This window comes from Passer montanus, unplaced genomic scaffold, assembly GCF_014805655.1.
Source record: "Passer montanus isolate IOZ18808 unplaced genomic scaffold, ASM1480565v1 scaffold23, whole genome shotgun sequence".
Classification (NCBI taxonomy): Eukaryota; Metazoa; Chordata; class Aves; order Passeriformes; family Passeridae; genus Passer; species Passer montanus.
The window spans coordinates 11698775-11719182 of NW_024366926.1; the positions used below are offsets into that span (position 1 = coordinate 11698775).

General features: G+C 39.3%; 1 protein-coding gene across 26 annotated transcripts in view; it reads left to right on the forward strand.

The window, feature by feature from the left end:
* Nucleotides 1-20408, forward strand: part of CAMK2D (calcium/calmodulin dependent protein kinase II delta) — a 120450-nt gene that overhangs the window by 87330 nt on the left and 12712 nt on the right. For 5 of the 26 annotated variants that reach the window (XM_039710632.1, XM_039710635.1, XM_039710631.1 and 2 more), the window contains 10 exons: nucleotides 804-898; nucleotides 1185-1307; nucleotides 1966-2049; nucleotides 2734-2776; nucleotides 6537-6574; nucleotides 8127-8159; nucleotides 11972-12031; nucleotides 13648-13689; nucleotides 16204-16252; nucleotides 19837-19920. In XM_039710632.1, coding sequence (XP_039566566.1) covers nucleotides 804-898; nucleotides 1185-1307; nucleotides 1966-2049; nucleotides 2734-2776; nucleotides 6537-6574; nucleotides 8127-8159; nucleotides 11972-12031; nucleotides 13648-13689; nucleotides 16204-16252; nucleotides 19837-19920 — 651 coding nt within the window. The remainder of the gene's footprint in view (nucleotides 1-803; nucleotides 899-1184; nucleotides 1308-1965; nucleotides 2050-2733; nucleotides 2777-6536; nucleotides 6575-8126; nucleotides 8160-11971; nucleotides 12032-13647; nucleotides 13690-16203; nucleotides 16253-19836; nucleotides 19921-20408) is intronic. The other 21 variants (XM_039710636.1, XM_039710634.1, XM_039710638.1 and 18 more) reach the window with 14 other exon arrangements.

Genomic DNA, 20408 nt, shown 5'->3' on the forward strand with positions numbered 1-20408 from the left:
CAACACACTTTCAAAGAGTATTCAAAGAATAGCTGCAAGTGTATGATGCCTCATTAGTTAGTAAACACACCAGTTCATACTGTGAGCTGGACATTTAGTTTTGGTTTGCAAAGGAGCCTAAAATTCAGTCTGACCAATATACCCCATCTGCAGGTATAAACCACAAAATTAAATGTTTTCTGGACTGGAGGACAGAGCAATTGCTTTATCATCCAGTTCTCAAAACTGTGTTCTGAGGCACTGGCAAGTGGCATCTCCCCAGCTGAGAACAGGGGCTGGTTTCCTTATTTCACTTCTACCCACACCTAGTATGTGGTTGTATCTATGAAAACACTTTTCTTCAGTCAGAGGAATCATCTCTGGCAGACTAGTAGGTGGTCTTTTCAATTTCCTATTGACCAAATACAGAGAAATTTCAGTTCCCCAAATTTGCTTTGCATAAGAATAGTTATAAGACAATCTTTCAGACACCAGTACAAGCCGTGATAAAACCATAAGTAAAAAAATGTGTTTTCCTAGAACATCCAGAACCATGGTATATTCTTTCTCTGGCTAGATAAACATTTCCAGTGTTCCTGATCTGATGATGTCAAATGCTCATTATTGCCTGTGTTTTCCATAAGAGGTTAACTTGTCAGCCCCACTTCCACTCTTTTCCCCAGTCTGAAGAGGCAGTATTTCTCCCATCCCAGTGGCTAGGATGATGCTCATGAGCCTTTTGTTTTACTTGGTTGTTAGGTGCAAAATTAATTTCTGGAGTTTGTTCCTTGAAAGCCCTTAACACTGGTGTGAATTTTCTGCAGGAGTCATTCTGTACATCCTCCTGGTGGGATATCCTCCCTTCTGGGATGAAGACCAGCACAGGCTTTACCAGCAGATCAAGGCTGGTGCTTATGATGTATGTACTGTACTCTGTCTATTCAGTTATTTGTGATTGTACCTCTGTGTGGGATTTTCCTAGAGGGAGAAGTTAAGAACTGGTGAAATGGTGGCATATGAATTTTGCAACATCATCTAATCATATTATGTTAAACAGCAAGATTTAGGTAGTTTGGAAATGATGATGAGGTAAAGGCAGAGCCTTATAATTTTTAAGCTCTTATTTGAATCCAGTAGTGGATCCTTAGGTAAAATTGTGTAAAGGTTGTACTTGACAATATGCATATGTGTATTTTTTTCTGAAGTTCCCCTCGCCAGAATGGGACACGGTGACTCCTGAAGCAAAAGACCTTATCAATAAAATGCTCACCATCAACCCAGCAAAACGTATCACAGCATCAGAAGCACTAAAGCATCCATGGATCTGTGTAAGTAATTTCCACACCTTCAACACAATCACTTGGCAGACAAATCAGTTTATGGTTTGCTCCAGCATGTAGTGAATGTGTTTAGAGGATAACCTCTGTTCTTGTTCATGCAGCTGTGCAACTATAAATTATAAAATTATAATTATACAGATAGGATCAATAGTGGTCTGTAGTTATAGAGTTCTCAGCTTGGGATAAGACTTTTACAAATTTATCTCCTTTGCCTTGACTGTATTGTGCAGAACGTTCTCTGCGAAAATGAGAGTGTTATTTTAAATTCTCAAAGTGCAGGAAAGTAACTTTGAATTAGATAATGCTTTATATCTTCCTTTCCCTGAAATCATTCAGATAAGCTTGAAATGTGCAGGCAGGGAATTAAGGGACTTGTGAAGAGTCAATTTGCAGGTAGCAGAGGCTGCCTGGCTGTTCCTGCATCCAGGACTTTTCTCCTGTTCTCAGTATATTCCACACCAAGACTTTTCAAGTGGACTTTACACATGGAAAAGGATGAGTAAAAGGAGCACAATGGGATAGTCAGACAAAGCAGAAATTAAAGGCCCAAGCTGGGGACTATGAATTGTAATATGTGTGTTGTAGAGTAACCAAACTGCTAAACAGCTGGCTGGGTGTCTTAAAGTAATTATTTTCTTCTTCTCAGCAACGTTCTACTGTTGCCTCTATGATGCACAGACAAGAGACTGTAGATTGCTTGAAGAAATTCAATGCAAGAAGAAAACTAAAGGTAAGAAAGAAAATTTGTGCTTGTGTTCAGTGTGCAAAACAAATGGTCTCTGTGCAGAGTTTTTCTAAATATTTTTCTTAAATGACCTATTGACAGAAAATCAGCTTTTGCCTTGAAGATCTTAAACTTTCCATGAAAGTGAATAGAATTTGGCTTTTCTTTTTTAATTCAAAACTATTATAATCCTTTGTATTTAGACACACTAAAGGTATGCTCTTGAAGGAAAATCTTTTAGATTATTCTTCTGAATTATGCTTTGTTTTTCCCTGGCCAGATATGATAACTTTGCAGATGTGAACTTGTCTAATGTGTATATTACAAATAAGCTCCTATTCCACCCTAAAAAAAAAAAGAATCTAAGAACAATAGTAATGCCTCTTTCATATTCATCTATGTATTTGGAATAATTGCTGAGCCTCTGAATACTCCTGGCTTGTGCATTACATACTGACAGTTGGTAAATATTTGAGATATCAAGATTGCTGATAGGTGTGTAATTAAGATTAAATTATGATGTATGCAGTCATGACAAGGCTTATGAGAGGTAGTGCACAGATAATCCATTCTCTCAGGGTTAATTCATTAATTGGTGTCATTTACTTGTGTATTTTCCTTCTTGTTGGGTTGGCATTTGGAGTTTTACACAAGTGTGATGCTAATTTGAGAAAATGTGTGTGTACACAGGGGGCCATTTTGACAACAATGCTGGCTACCAGAAATTTCTCAGGTATGTTCATTGAGCTCCACATTGATGCAGTTTTTATATTTTAATGTCTGTGAAGGCTGAGGTCTAATTAGGACCTGTTCAGGAGCATCTAAGTGTGATATACGTTGTATTACTTCCTGTGATGAAGCAAACAAGAATTTAATCTCTTTGGGCCAAAGAAATTCTCTTACAGGTGACAGTCTGATTTTTCTGTAGAATTTGAGCTCCTTCCCTGCTTTTTGATTGTTACCTGTCAAAGACAGGCAGCATTTTCATGCCTATTTTGGTGCAGGCAAATTGAAAGTTAGGCGTATAGCTCCACATGCACAAGTATCACCAAACAACATTTAGAACTTAGATATTTTTATATATGTGAAAAGCCATTCCATGATTCTGTTGCATCCTGTATTAAAAATATCATCAGTACACATTCATTTCTTTATTGCTTTGCTGAGGAATAAGAAATGTAGTAACACGAGTCCCCATTTTCTTTCTAATGCTCAGCAGTGCCTAGCTGGATGTAAGAACAGTTGTTTCCTCTTAATGAAACAGTTTTGTCCTGATGACAAAAGATTTAGATCTTACACTAAACAAGCTCTAATAGCAAAAGCTAAAATTGCTCTTAGCAGAATTAGAATTGTCCAGAGTAGTAGAATTGCCAGAATATTGATGCTGTGTTGAATTTTTCATTTTGCCATTTGAGATTTCCAGTGAATAGTGAAATAGAACACCAGATTTAAAAATCAGTAATTTTACATATCCTCCTACTCTGTGATGTAACTATTGGAGTGTAACGTGAATTACTGTACAGACAAAAACATGATAGTGCTCTGGGCATGTTTGGAATAATAATAAGCACTGACTCATCCAAAAAAATTACATAATCATGAACACAGAACAACTTGTTCAATTTGCATAGTACTTGAAATACAATTTCTTTCTTAGTTAAGTTCCCTTTTTTAATACACACCTAAACACAGAGGACCACATTAATCTAAATTACCTTGAGTTAGTGCTTAATGAATTCCAGTGTCTGCCAATTCATTTAAAAGGTGGGAAGGCTGTAGGCTGTGCTTCTTGTAAAAATGAATTACTGTTAAATGTCAAACAAACAAATCATTCCTCATCCCTTTTCATAACTGTCACTGTCTATATATGTAAGGATCAAATTTGACTTCCACAAACTGAAAAAGCTGAAGTAGTTTTTAAACAGTATTTCAGCATGAAAAGCAAACAGGGGTTTTGGCTTTTTTTGGTTTTTCACCTGACATCTCTTCTTTTTAAACCATAGCCACACGTGGTTTTTTCTTGATGACATTTTATTTTTTCGGTTTTTTATTCATTGTATTTCACTGCAAAGCATGCTTATGAAGGTCATTTGTCCATAATGATGTGGTTATAAAAGTGTTTTACTTTCCTTTTTTTTTTTCTTCCTTTTATGTGGAATGTGTATTTCTTGTGAGGTAAGACCCTCAGCACGTGAAAGGAACATCTTCTTTCTCTTCTCAATCCAAACTGCTGTTTGTCCTCAATCACTTTAATTTCTCCATGCTGTCACAAACCATTTGTTTCCAGTCTGCTTTCTGGCCTAGTAGAACTGCCTTAGGTTTTATTTTTAGCTCTTGCTTGTAGTTGCAAGAAATCTCTCATTGTGGGCTTAATTTAGAATATGCTGATTGCTTTGCTCCTGCAAATTCTTTAAATATTTGATTTGTATGCAGCATCTGTGATTCAAGAAAGATAAATCCAAGTCCTATTCAAAATGCATTGCAGGCCAGAGGCAGCAGAGTGGCAGGGTATGTCCTGTAATCCATGCTGGGCACATTCTGAGGGACGCGCCGACAGCGCCCTGCGCGCAAGAAATACTCGGTGTCATTGCTTGGGGTGCCCTCGTTTTACTGCCTCTCATTGAACTGTTTGCATAGAACATGTAGTGTTTGTCAAGCATCAAAAGAACTCAGAAGTTTCATGCACAAATTTAGTGAAATTTAGACAGCAGTCTGTAAGAATTGATTTATGTTTTCCCATCTTTTTACAAGGGCTAAGGGTATAAAACAGGCTTTGAAAGCTATTAACTTCTGGGTTTTTTTGTCCTTAGGTTTCAGAAATATCTCCTTCCCTTTGCTTTCCCTAAATAAATTCCTGAAGGTAATGGAGTGCCCACAAGATTTGTGGTAATGAAAAATCTAAGGCCCTCTTGCCTCAGGTCCTGAAAGCACATTTTGCCACAGGCAGTGTCCAATCTCCAAAGTATGTGGAGAACAATTTGGTTTCAATATTTATGTTCATGTTTCTTTAAATAAATACATGCAGTGGTACTGCTGCACAATACAAGCAAACATATTTTTGTTCATTTTAGCTGTAAGATGTGGCTGTGTGGGAGGTCTAATGGTAGTGTTGGCTGATGTCCATAGTTACTGAACTGCATTTGGAGGGCTGATATGTTAATGAAGTTAGAAACATCAACCTGGCTTCACTTTCCAGGGTTTATTTCATGTAAACAACACAATAATGGACATTAGTCATTTCTGTACAGTTGCTGAGGTGATTCTACATTTCTGTGCTATAAAATGAGCACTAAATGCACATGTAGCTCAAAATATAAGCCACAATTACAAGAATTAGCTTTGAAGGTAAATTTAGTAACTCCTGTATCCTCCCTAGTCTGAGCAGCCTTGGTCCAATTGATTTGGAGTTCTGGGTTTTTTTTAAGATAAGGATGCCAGTAACGATGGAAGCTCCATGTCGGGCTTGTCTCCCCTATATACAGAACAGCAAATTCTCACTGCCTCAGCTGTAGAACACTTTCTGATGGGAAGATTGGGTCATAAACAACAATAAAACCCCAATAACAGCAGGCTTGTTGTGTAATTTATTATTCTTCAAGTCTTTGGCAGTGATTCATGAAGCATTTACGCTTTAGTGAATAGTTTATATGGATTTGGTAGGTCAGCCAGCATGTATTTCTGCTGTGAATGTTTTCAGGTTCAGAGCTGTGCTGTGCTTGTTTGCACGTTAGCCTTCCAAATTTAGTAAATTGGAATTATTTGATGCCAGTTTTAAGTGGTGGAATTTAAAGTCTGGCATGTGAACAACATTATGGCAAATGAAAATTTGAAGAAATTTGATCAGTGTGCAACATGATTCAGAAAATAGCATGTTTTCTTCATTAGGAGCTGAAACAAAGCCTAGAATTTGTTATTATTGCCTCACAGGCAGCAACCCTCCAAAACAACCCTTCGCTAGCAAATCGTCCTTTTCTTCCTTGCAAGTGTGCTGCCCTTTCACGCAAAGAGGCTGCTGCTGTCATGGTGGGAAGTCCCCAGAGGGGCATTATGCATATGGGTACCATCACTGAGATGCCACTGGGCTCTGCAGACACCTGGTCCAAGTCCCTGCCATCACAACAATACCTTTGCACAGTCACATCAAACTGTCCCTGCCATCCAGTAGAAATATTCTGCAGTTGAGGAAATGGATATAGCCAAAGCTGCTGCTTTTACATTCACCCTGCTTCCATTTCCTCTCTGCCACCCAAGGAGCTCTCTCCTTGTAGAAGTACAGTCAACCTACAGCTTTAGTCAATGGAAAAAGAGACGTTTGATAATCCTAAAGACTGGTGATTTCCTAAGGATTTCATTCCCCATGCTCAGAGAAACAAAAGGAGCAAAGAAAAGCCGAGACCTTACCTGGAGCTGGGAGGCGCTGGGGGGGTTTGCTGCACAGCTGGGTGACCTCAGGCGAACCACCTGACACTGAAATTATTTGTCTCGTTTTACAGCAGCCAAGAGTTTACTGAAAAAGCCGGATGGAGTTAAGGTAGGTTAAACACCTGCTTTCCATTTCAAAGACATATTCTTAGTCTCCACCTGTCTGTAACTTCTGCCAGGTTTTAGAATTGATTATTGCTATTTCTCTCCTTCACAGATTCTGTTAGTAAGTGCTTCTCACTAGCCATTTAGAGTGGTTCAAGTTAGTAGCTGAAAATTAGAGATGAAATAAAACAAATACTTGAAAAGCCAGCATTAAACAAGCAGAAAATAGAAAACTACTGGAGAAAATGCTTTTTCTTGCTTTTTTAATGGAGAATGATTATGTAATTATGATTATGTAATTAATAATGATTATGTAATTGATGACTCAGAGTTATCAGTTAACTTGGTTTGGTGGTGGGCTTTTTAGACATCAGTGTTTATGTGCAGCTCTGTTGCCTCTTTGTTTCCCCTTGACTTTCCATTAGATTTCGTGGAAGACCAAAAGTGTATGGGTAGGCTTGGCTCCACATGAGGTGTGTTCTGCCAGATGTACTTGCTATATTTGGCAGAACTTGAGGGGTTTACTGTCTCAGATCAGCTCATCCTAAGAGACCTTGCTAAGAAGGGAACATTTTGGCAGCTTTCGTATGTGATTTAGAGCTCCTGTTCTCACGTCACCAGACCCTGCAGGAGGAGAGATGTTTCACAAATGAACATTCTGCATTAATACCTGAGTGAGGAAAAAAACCTCACTCAGCAGAAAATGTATTTTGTTTTCTTTTCTCACAGTACTGTTAAAGACTAATATAATGCTTCAAGCTTTCATTATAAGATTCAAAAGATATTCTTCTGTGCTGTGTGTTTATTCAGAAGGGTGTCTTTGACCTGAATTTTAATTTCTTATTTAATCCTAATGTCTTACTTTAACCAAACATTATAAATACTTGCTTAAATACCAGATTCAGAGTATATTTGTGCCTGCTGTCTGACAAATGGACACTTTGCCAATCAAAAAATCCCGAGCCTGACCTACAAAGAAATGAGTACAGTACTATTGCATTGTTTCTCACTGCCAAGCAGTGGAGATCCCATTCACACAGAGAAGCACACATTTGGAACAATTCTATCACTGCTGGGAAACCCTGACCATGTTTCATTGTGGAATAGATAAAATTTATGCACTCTCTCTGACCAGTTTTCCTTTTTAAATATCATTCCTCCTACAGGTCTACGATGCTGTTTGTTCTATCGCAATCTCAATTATAATATAGGAAACAATTGTTGCCAAAATTTTGCCTAAATTTCACCTGTTGGGATTCAGTTCTTTGGTTTTCAGCATATGTTATGTGTCTGCTGTTAGCCCACATGGTCATGTGGAGCAGAGGGAGTAAATGTACATCTGGGAAAGTCTGGTTTTGTCAATGCTGTTATTGAGATGCTGTTATTGAGATACTCTGTAGCATTTTTCCAGCCCTTCCAACAGCTGTAGCTGTCTTTTTCATATTAAAAAAGAAAAAAAAGCCAAAAGAGAAATATACTGTACTCCATGCATTGATATTGCAAGTTCAACCAGTCACGTTTTCTTCTTTTCCTTTCTCTCTGACTGGTCAATTCAGAAAAGGAAGTCCAGTTCGAGTGTTCAGATGATGGTGAGGATCTTTATCGACAGATTTTTTTTCCTCCTGTGAAACATTCACACTTAGAAATCAAACAGTTGCATTTAGCTTTGTTAACTTACTGTGAGAACTGCAAGACTTTAAAGTACAATCTTGTGAATTTTAAGCCTGCAGTTGCTATATGCCATCCAGAGTGAAATGTTCAGTCATTCTTTCAAGCAAGTCTTTACTTTTTTTTAACCTGGGGACATAAAAAGCCAAAAAAGTAGATGTAACATCAGCCAATGCAGCTGTTCTTAGTAAATAAGAATAGTAACAAAATAGTAATCTTGTAACAGCCTTCTCTTTGTTTTTAAAACTTCCTTATTTAAAAAGCTAATAGTATTAACATTACAGTAAAATGTAACACAAAACAAGTTACACAGTGATATGGTACTGCATTAATTGAGTCACCTAGCCCAAGATGCCATGCTAAATGCTCAGGAGAAAAAAGCCAATTTCCCAGCCTTCCCACACTGGTTTCCCAGCTAGCTTGCTCCAGAGCTCGGGGTTGTGTCCCAGAATGTCCCAGCTGATGGTCTCTTAACTGTCCTTCCTCCTCAACCTATTCTCCAGTCTTGTGCTCATTTGGCCTCCGTGACCCCGCACAGTAACTTCCTCTATTGCTGTTTCTGGTGGTTTTGAATGTGACCTTTGAGGTGTTCGTGAAGATGGGCCCTGCCTGCTGCTGCTGCTGCTGGCAGAGAGAAGGCAAAGGGCCCTCATCCACAGCTTTCACTGGGAAGCCAACTCTCCTTGGAAAGCAAAAACTGCTGGCCATGCAGTTATGTAGGTAAAGCCTCTGTTCCTTGGGTGAATGCAGAATTCCAGTGGCAGGAGCCACAGCATCCAAAGGAGGGGCACCAGGAAGGTGCAGTGTGGTTATTGCCAGGATCCCAAACCTGAAATGTGTGTTAACTCTTTGTCACAGAAGTAGCATGTGAAAGGTAAAGCGCCAAGACACGGACTTGATTTGTTAAAATATTTTCATATTCTATGGAAAAAAGGCCGAGTTGTGCCCAGCTCTTTGGAGTGCATGTATGTCTGTCCTGCACTACTGTCACTCCTCAGAGAGTGAATTTTGGCAAGTGATGCAGCAATAAAACATTCTCCTTCACAACACAGAAGGTCACTGGTTAAGCACAAATCAGTGTTGAAGGAACTGTTTCATAGGACAATATTGTAATCCTTTTGGAGTGGTTTCCCTTTGCTGTTAAGAATACATGCAGGATGCACCAGGTGTTCCTAGATGGATGTCTCTGTTCTATGAGAGAGAAAACATGTACAGCTTATTGCTGTTTTCTCACAAAGTTTCAAAGGGTTTTACCAAGTTCTGTTTACATGGAAGAAATAACTGTATTTTGAATCACATTTTCTCTCTCTCTTCCTGATGAGTGCTGGATTCTCAATATCTCACTGAAGAAGTTTTGAATAGATTTCCTGCAGTTTTCAGCAGTAGCTGTAATGGATATTGTTTCTTTTCATAGGGCTTTCACCCAGGGAGTATGGACCAAAGCCTGCTCTCCTTACTGAGGCCAAATTGGAATTGAACTTTGACTAACCTGTTTTCCTTATGTATTCAACCAAGAGCACTCATTTGTGATACCACTTGAGCTTGTGTATTAAGCTGCTACTGAATAGGACTGTATGAAATCTGGTGAAATCTTCATTGCTTTCCTTATGTTCTTCCTTTATGTCTATTCACTTTTTGCGAGGGTCTTTTTAATCTAGTCTCTCAATGACTACACTGACACAAAAATATGAATCTGTTGTTATGCAACTCGATATGCAAATTTTGTCTTGCTTGGAAGGTTTAGTCTGCTGTCAAGCAGCCTTGTTTGTGTTCCCGCTCTTCTACAGATCTCCAGTAGAACTTTCATTTACTGAAATGGATGAGGTTTTCTTTAAAGTAAGGACTCCAGAGTTCTGCCCATCTCAGAAGCCCATAAATATCCAAGCAAGTAAAATACTTGCCAGTACTTAGACCTCCCCATGAAAGACTTTATGCACAAAAGTGTTTATTCTCTCCCTGTCCTGACTTCAGAAAATCCTACAGCTTACAGCTGCAATTGTGCATAGAGAAATGAAATTTATTTGACAATAAGTAAGCCAAGTCAGGGCGTAATCACTTGCAACTCAATAATGACTCATGTGTTCTCTTTATGACAATTTCTGCAGAAAGACCATTGTTTAAAAGATAACTGCTCCTCATCCTCCTGCTGTAGAGCATCATGAACTTTGCTTTTAAATCAAAGAATATTATTTGTATTCTATACAGGAAAATAGTATCTATCACAAGTATTATTAAATAACATCTAGTGTTAACATCATGTTCCCTGATTAACTAACAAAACTACTTTATATTCTTCAAAGCCAGTTAAATGCTGGTTAAAAATTAGAAAATTTGCAGTCTGCAATTCATTACTGCAAATCCTGTGGACATTTCCATAATTTAAACGTATCCTAAGTAAGATTCACTTCAGCTGCAGGCTCAATTCCTGAAATCCACAAGTCAGCTGCCCTGCCTGGCCCAAAGTAAAATAATACTCATCAAGTGCTAAGGACATGGAGTCTGTGAATTGCATTTCTTTCCATTCCGTAAAGTTAATTACATTTTAGGAAAATCCATTAACAAAACAATTTCAGGCATTTCTGGTTTTGCTTTGCACACTTATTACTGAGTACTATGACTAGAAGGTTCAGTAGAACTTGGTTTTTTGGATTAAAGTCTTTTCAGATCATCTGCATCTATATACCTAGTTCTGCATGATGCTTTGGACCACCCTTGTTAAAATCAGACGTACCAAAATGTACATAATATTTTTTCCTCACTATAGTTAGAGAGGAAAAAATACATCTTTCAAACGAGTTCTACAGTACTTGAGTCTCGCTTCTTAGTGCATGTAAAAAGCAGCTCGCTACATTATTTTTAGTATTTCTGTTCTTCCCATACTCCATAGTGTTAATGAAGGTAAATCTTAAAAAATGGATTTAAAGGATCGGATACTTCGAAACTTCCTGCTGAGCAGTTTAATTTGAATTAATATTTTGTTCAGATAAAAGCCAGAAGTTGTAGCACTGTGCTAAGCTTAAAAAGTATTGTGAGGACCTATATGTAAATTTATGTAAATTTAAACAGAGAGGTGCTGGTGGCTGGAGTGAGGCTGCAGGTACCATAGTGGGAAACGGGTACTTGCAAGTCACAGTACCAGCACTGAGAAGCTGCCAGTGATTGTCTGCTAAAAATAGCACCAAAAAAGCTCAAGGGGCACAAGTCTCTTCCTAGCATCAGTCACATTTATTCCAAAGTGGAATCAGAAGCCAGTAGAACAAATTACAGATTCTTGAAGTGCTACAAATACTCAAATGTTCTTTATGGTAGGGATAACTCATTAGAAATAAAGAGCTCTTGGGTGCAATGACCCAACACCACTACATGTCACGAAATGACAGTGACTATTTAGGACTTTGTTGCAACCCGTATTAATTCTTTATTCTTCTTAGATGTGCTTAGCTGCTACTTAAGGGCTCTCTGCTAAGTGTCTCAGCTCAACTCATCCGTCCCTTACCTAGACCTTGGTGCAGGGCTCGGGCAGCGCGTGGGGAGGAGCTGCCAGCCAGCTCCCGGAGTTAGTGTCAGTGTTCCTGCAAGTTCCTAAGTTCATCTTTCTGTATTCTTTATTTCCATATCTATATCTATCTATAGATACCGATACCTGTCTATAGATGTTGTGTGCAGAGATATAGATACGGTGCCTACCGTGAGTTCTAAGGCCTGTCTGTTTCTGTTTTCTGCATACCTACAGATAAACAACAAAACCAACGTGGTAACCAGCCCCAAGGAAAATATTCCTACCCCGGCGCTGGTATACCTGGAATTTTCCTTCTCATGCTGTCTGGAAGTTTTTGACTGTCTTCTGTTTGTTCTTCCGTTTTTTTTTTTCCTTCCCTCTTTTTGGCTTTTTCATGCATTTACTCTGTTTGCTTTCTAAAAACAGGTTTTGGAAAACCTTTTTGTTTGAATTATGCTGTCTTTTTTTTGTGAGGAAATCCGTTAGAGCGTGTTTATTGACAGAAAATGTTAAATGGAAGCTGGATGCGGTAGAGTCGTAGCATTTGTAACCATAGCTGAATTTTTTGCATGCTGTGCCAGAAAGTGAGTAGAATGCGCTTGGTGTTGCTCTTAGCTCTTTGCCTGATGACTGTTTCCACTTTCTAATGCTAACCTTTTGCACCAACAAAATTTTTTAAAACTTGCTCTATTATTTTCTCGGCTTTGTCTTAGTTAAAGTATTGACATCCAGGAGAGCTAACAGGATTATTACTAGGCTGCCATAAAACAGACCTTATTCAGATTTTCATTCCGTGTTTCCTGAAACTCAGCAGGACTTTGCAAGATTTCTCTGGGATCAAGAGGCATCTAGAGCTAAACATTTTGCTTGTTTCTCTTCCATTTAAATCAGCAGGAGGCATTATTCATTAATAAACTCTGCTAAGGACATATTACAAGTCAAAGTGATGTTCCTGGATGTTTACTGCAGTCTGGCTTTTATTAATAGCTCTATTTCTAGGGCACCTGTGTATCACAGGGCTCACCAATGTAAATGCCAGTGCCAAAGTACATCATGTTGTGACTTGTTGTTTTCCATGGGCACATAAAACTTTGAAAATGGGGTAGTTCACACACATTTGGAAGCATTGTTCTTCTGCAATTTTTTTGAGCAGCTGACAGTGAGGCATGCACTAAGTTCTTCCTAAGACCAAGTTCCTAAGTCAGCAGGTTGTGTGCAGGAGTTTATGGCAGTCTGTTCCCAGACGGAGCCCTGCCCAATGGCCCATGCTGAAAGCACACTGACTAACTGCCATTTCAAAGATTATTGAACCTTTTTGTTCAAGTTAAAGGATTTGGGGAAATTACACTTTTACATGGCACAAAGCTCTCTCTCACTTGGATTTATGCAGCTCTGCCAAGACAGGAGTTGAGGGCAATCCACGCATTCCAAACCATAGTAGTGTCTGGGGGTAGTCATCCTTAACCCTTATCAATTCCACTGTATTTCGATTTGATCACTTCATGCTAATACAAGCAGACATAATTAAAGAGAAGAAGTTATTAAAGCTTAAAGATTGGTGGCCGCCCTGCCTGTCCAGGTTCAGACAGGAAAGCCCACGGAGCATTTGGCCTGCTACTGTCCAGAAGAGCCTCTGCAGGTCCCCAGAGCTTCAAAGCCCTGTGCACCCTGGTCCTGAATAAGGTCTCTGCATGCTGCTGCTTTAGGTGAGATGGCCTTTTTTGCTGGCTTGCTGTTGAGGAAATCTGTGTTAGAGACATCCAGTTTCACCCCCTGGCGACAGTTAACATTTGTTTTAACTCTTGTCAGTGTTCAGCATTTGTGAGCTGGCTCTTCTTGCGCTCCCTCACACCAATGAAAATGTATTTACCAATGGGAACTCTTTCTCTCTTTATTTTGTTCTCGCTCAGGAGCCCCAAACTACAGTAATCCACAACCCTGATGGAAATAAGGTATTCAGAAAGAATCAACTCCATCTTGCTTTTCCACACCACACATTCCATCCACTATTCCACAGCATACTAGGGCCATTCCAAGAATTTGCGAAGGAAAAATCTCATTCCTGCATTTGTTACACCCAGTGTGTCTCAAGCCTTTTCTCATCTGTGTCCATCTGCTGCGTGCGTCCTGCTGCTTCTGAGCTCCTGAAGCTCTTGGGGGAGTCGGTAGCAATGGGCAGAGCTCAGTGCCCTGGGCAGCCTGGCTCGGGGAGCAGGGGGTCTCTCTCATTGCAGCCAAAAATGCTGCAGTCTAAGGGAAACCTAAGAGTGCTGTTCTCAGAGTGTGGTGAGATGATCCCGGCCAGTTTTACGTGCAGTCATCACCCCAGACAAAGATGTCATTTCCGTTTATTCCATCTGCTGTTTCTCAGCATGCTTATACACTGTGTCGTGATGTGTCTTTTGCACAGGACTTTGGTTTTCTTCCATAACATCACTGGGCAGTTTCAAAAAAAAAAATTCACATTTCAAGTGACAAAGAGGTCTTTTGATTTTTACGTGTTTTCTTCATGCTCTTTTCTTTTTCTCATGTATTGTGATGTTTGCATCTGGCAGCTGATCCCTAAAATGTGTTTTGTTTTGTTTTTTTCATGCATGGACTTGAAAAGGGCCAGGAAATACCATCATTTACATTAACACATGTTCCTAGGTTTCCTGAAAAGGATTTATGCTTGAACAAGAATTTCACTGTTTGCAGTGCTGATTTAATTCACATCCCATTTATCTAGTCTTAACTCCCTGTGGTTATTTCATAAGAGAAGGATTGGATCTGAGTGACGACATAATGCATGCAGACATTCCTCAAGCATGGAAGTGCTGATGGTGTGTGTTGTGCTTGTGTGTCCCAGTCCTTTATGTCCCTGCGTCTGTCCAGCACAGAACTTGTGTTTTCATGTAACTACTCTTTGAGCTCCCCGAGTTTAAACTCATAGGCCTCCAGCAGCCTGCTTGAACAGCAGGCTGATCTTTATCGCTGAAGTCCACTAAAGCCCAGAAAACCCAGATAAAATATTGGCACGACTACATCTACTTGATTTTATTACATTATCTCAACAACTGAGATACTCAATGTCCCAAAAGGTCACAGCAAACAAACAAACCCCTTAATGTGGAGAGTTCCTCCTAAATTTATCTGAAAGACTGATCCTTGTAGTCACTGTGGCAACTGGAGTGGATGCTTCAGTGTTAGAGGCTACATCTGCCCTGTGAGCTTTGCATGGTGTTTACAACTCATATTTGTGTGAGGTTTTTGTTCACTTGTGAGTACTTTATCTAATATTTGAAGTGCTAGAGCATGATATGTCCATGTAGAGTGGAATGTCTAACACAGCCAGGGCAGGGACAGCATGGTGGCTTGTTCAGTTTTGTTTGTGTGTGACTTAATTCCTCTGGTTTGACTTATCAATGCACATTTGGGTTTGGAAGGTCTGTGTAATGCATTAGCCCTCTTGAATGTTCCTTTGGCTCAGCCTTGTGAGGACACAGTAAATGAGGGGCACTGGCAAATTTACCTTTCATTATGTAATTCTCAAATCCTTTCAAGAATTAAATACAATACCAGTCCTGTCTTCTCTCTAAGATAAAAAGAGATCAGTTAATATTTTTTGTTATTGAGCTGCAAATAAAAAAAAATTACTTTTCAAGAAAGTATGGAGATGAAAAAAACATCTAGCTTAAAACTCTCTGCAGCTGTTAGATTTGACAGTGCCCTGTTGAATTTGCCCATTATATTTCATGTTTCTGGTAATTAAGGAAAGACTGAGATACAATATCCTTGCCTTTTTAAGTGTCATGGCTTAAGAATGAACTGTCTGATAGATGAGTCATTCCTCTGCTTGACTGGTTGGTTGAAGAATACTGCTACAAAGATGCCTTAGTTTGTCAAAGTTCTTAACATATGTTCATCAATTCTACATCTCCTTAAAAAAAATCACAAAAACCAATGTAAAAATGAGATCATCTGATCCAATATGCTTCAGATCACTGTCATTTGAATATACATTGCATAAGTCACAGAAGCAGGAAATCAGTTGTAAATTGTAGCTTGCAGAAGCCTGCATATTTGGAAGGTGGAATTGGAATGGAATGACTTATTTTGCACAGTTGGTTTAATCACTAAGCTTAAAATGGCAAGCACTCCTACTTGGCTGAGGTAATTAATACATTTCAGATGGACTTTTTAGAGTTGGATGTAAAAAAACCAAAACTTTCCTGTACATTCCTGTGAAGTAAAAGCATCAGAGTGCAGGAATTGTGTTTCTGTTCCCTCCTGTGGAGAATGGCAATGTTTGACATCCATTTCAGGTGGAAATGTCTCAATCAGTGTGTGACCATTTGTTTGTGAATGGCATCCCACCTTGCTTCAAGGCTTTGCATGATTCTTGTAACTAATCCTGTCATTATCCTAGGCACACAAATAAGGCTTGCCTTGTTTTATACATTTGACTCATATTTACTTCTCAACAGGAATCAACAGAGAGTTCCAACACGACCATCGAAGATGAGGATGTGAAAGGTATGATTTTATGTTGGAAATGTTTGGAGAAGCAGTAACATGAGTTTTGTGGGTGTATTTCAGTAGGCCATTAAACACAGAAACCCCTAACGAATCTTAGGAGACAATAGTGGTTTTCCTGTTTTAGAAGAAATTACTTTTGACATGTTTCAGACTTAACTGTAACTTTTCAGTTCCCAAAACACCATTTCCCATGATGTTTTGGGATTCAGAGTATCAAGTTACTGCTTTTTGACTAAGATATTAGTTCCAGTAGTCATAGAAGTAGGTTATAAATGTCTAAGTCAGTGCTTTGTAACTTCTACTTAGTTTATGTTTAGCATGCATTTGTGTTTTGGGTTTGGTTTTGGTTTGGTTTGGTTTTTTTCATGTCACCATTTTTATTTTTATTCTGTTCAGATGCCAGTGTATTTTTTGGTTTCCTTTTGTTCTGTCCATACACTTATTTTAATCTTCTTTTATTCTTTAAAAAACTGACATCAAAACTTTTTTATAAACCTGGTTTTGTAGCTTCACAGGTATTTGTTTCCATTTTTCCCTGCTCTAAACATTATGCTGTGGTGTTACACATACCTATTTCAATAGCATTATGTTTTAACATACAAAGGGCTTGAAAAAGGGAGTATTTGGTTTGTATGTCTTTGATTCACAAAATAGTCTAGCTTTTGGCCTCAAAGAACAATGGTGTATGTACAGGTTTAACGTGGGCCAGAGGTGATAGTGAGATAAAACAGGGAGAATGGATGCAACAAGGTGCTGGTGGTGCTTTGAGTTACTGTAAAAGGAGAGAACAATTATAGGGATCTGCAGCTGATGCATTGGAAAATACAGTGTAATTTGCCTTTAATCATAATGCTTTGTATTTCTTTCTTCAAACTATTTGATGTAGTTTAACAACTAAGTTTATGAAATGAATAATTTAATTACAGGGCCTCTGTATGATGATGTAATGTAGTGTTATTACAGTAGCATTTTTGGAACATTCTGTCTGAAGCTTACGACACAGAATTGTACCTCAGGGGATACAATTGTACAAAAAAACAACGATGAAAATTATGCGCCTAATTCTTTTAGATGATTCTGCAGTATCATAGTTAAGGGCAAGTTGGATGGCTACAATATATGGTATTCCCAAACCAGAAAAGGGGTCATGTAGGAAGCACAGGTCTGAGGAACAAGATCCTGTTTGTGTCTTTCCCTGCAGTGTACAGGGATTTAATTTTCTGTTTGTTTAAAAGACAAATATAACCTCCCTCTTATTAATTGTTCATGAACTTATTTGTTTTTCCCTTTTTAGTATTCCTTTCACATGTCCCATCTTTCCTCTGGAGGCTGTTGTTCATACTGTTTTATTATAAATTAAAGCTAACAGTGCCCCCAGGGTCTAATTTGTAGAATGATTCAGGGAATAGGCAGTCCTGCATCCCTGGCACCCATTAGAAGCTCAAGCTTCCTGTCCTAGCAAGGCACTTAGGAAAGATTTCCCCCCCACACCAAGCTTGACTCCTGGATGTATGTTTTCTAGGAGAACAGTGAGAAAGCTGTTCTCTTGTCAGCAACAGCCACTGGAGATAAAATACTGATAGGAACAAATGGATTTCAGAGGCAGGAGAGAGAATTCTCCAGGTTCTTACATGTATGCTCAAGATGACTCAAGATGTTTGTCACCACTTTTGAGACCTAGAAGGAATGCTTTGCATTTAGATGATAAAGAACGTTTATTTAAGACCTTTTTGCTTTTTGTTTCAGCATGGAGTACAGCATGGGAAGAGGCTCTGTCCTTCCTGGGAAGGAGCAGGGGGCTGTGGCTGTAACTGAGCAGCAGTATTAGTATGTGTTATGGCATTGCAGTGTGATCCACACCTCCCAGGGAATGGCTCTGCAGAGGCTGTGTGCATTATGTATGCCAACACTGTGCCTGCACTGCACAGACAGGGCCAGGGCCCCTTCCTTTGTGCAGCCTACAGGGGCTGCAAACATCCAGCTCTGCATCAGGGGCTTTGTTCTTCGGGCTTGATTTGCCTCTTTGCAGAGGTGTGGCCCCCCAGGTCTGTTTTGGGGTACAGCATCCCCAGCACGCTCGTGTCTTGTGGGAGCCAGTGCACGTGTGTGTCTGTGCCAAGTGTTAGGAATGTTAGGATTCATTAAGACAGGGAGCAATTAAAAATGTCTTACATCTCCTATCATTAATGTATCCTTAGGATCAAATTCTCCTCCTGTCTGTCAGAGATGCACAGAGCATTCTCCTCCTGTCAGGATCTCACCCTGTTTTCACTTTTGAAGGCAGGTATTTAACTTGAAGACAGCAAAATCAGGCTTACTTTTAATTTTTTATTTACTGGAAATCTTAGTGTCTGTAACTTTGCCTTGTTTATGTATACACTTACCTCTTTCAGGACTGGAACATATTTCTTTTAGTAGAAAGAGTGCTTGCCAAACAACAGTGAGCTTTAATAACTCAAGCAATAAGCTAATTATATTATTTGAGTCTGAAATGACTTGAAGCTGTAGTTCAGGTTCCTTGCTAAGATAAATTTCTGACATTAACCATCGATCATGGGCTTATCTGCGTGACAGTGATCCTTCCTAAATATGACAGGAGCAGACAGGAAGAACATGCTGAGAACTGGACTGTAGGCAATGCCTTCTTCTGGGATTGCTTGGGGGATTTCTTCTTCCTGTAGTAATGAGACTGGAACTACTACTGGGCAGCATCTTTGTAATATGGGTGTGATTTTTCAAGTAATGCTATGGAATAGCACCATTATTTTTGTCCACAGACTTTCAGAAAGGTGAGTTGTTAAATTTAGCATAGACAGGAGATCTGAATTTCTCATGGTGTCTTTTTGCCCCCAGAGACAAATTAACAAAGGCATTAGTAAGAATGATGCTTGGCAATGGGGAATTGCTGAGCTGTAAGGCACTTACAGATTTGACAAGTTGTGATTTAGCTGTGCTGCTTAATACATCTGGAAGGTATATTGCCTCGAAATACTTAATGTATTTGTAATTAATTTTATACTTGTTGGCCTAACTTGATTTAACAGTAGAAAGAAAGCGGTTTAAACTATTTCTTTTGGAATATACATTCCTTAAAAGTCATTCAAATTTCTAAGAACAGTTTTTCCAAAGCTCTTTCAAAGCCCTTTGTATCTGAGTACCAGATACAGGGGTAAATCTGCGCTGGCATCTGAACAGAGTCACTCATACCTACGACCTTTACAACTGTTCTTTGGTACCCACACTGCCCCTGAAAGTACATCATTAACATTGTTTTTGTGCTCAAAGATTTTCTAAGTTCTTGCTGCTTCTAATTAAATTATCATTATTTTTCTTTTGGCCTTCTTTTTTTCTTCCTTCACATGTACTTGACCCTCACACAGCTTTCACAAAGGAGGAGGACATGGAGAGGTTGAGTTCCACCCACCACTCCTCCTCTTCCATTGCTTCTTCATCCCACTGGTCACCACCCTTGCCGTGCCCCAGAGGCCGCTCCTGCTGCCAGTGCCTGCTGAGGAGTCTGATCACACTCTACCTCTTCATCTTTGTTTGTTCATATGTTGTGTTTCTTTCCATCAATTCAGCGGGCAAGTCCATGAGAAATGCAAACTCAGAGAGTCAATCGCTTGAGTCTGAGCTCTCCCACTCCACTCCTTCCTCTGTACTATGTAAGTTGAGAGACTCATCTGTCAGATGATCTCCTTTGTCTCTCCTCTTCCCTCCCCACCATCTGACAGAAGCTCAAAAAAGGTCCATTTCTGTGATCTACCTGATCTAGGAATGACCTGTGCTTAGCCTTTACAAAAGTAAAATTTTTAGGTATTTTTTCTTGTTATTAATTGTAAAAATATTTTCATCAGCTGTAAGTGCAGGATAAATATGTCTGTATTTCAGACAGCTGTATCTTGCAGGAGTAATCTTTGCAGTAGTTTTCAACTTAGGGAGAGAGATTTGCCTCACCTCTTGCTTGGATCCTGGATAGGGCCTCAGCATTAATTACCTGTCACATTTATTATATCAAGTTCCTTTCTTGAGCATCCCCATTGATATATCAGCCTTGAAGCTGCTGTGGCAGGTGTTAACTTGCAGCATTGATAGGACAACTGGGAGATGTCCTCCTCTGCTCAGGAGATCTCTGATGGTTGGTGGCCAACTG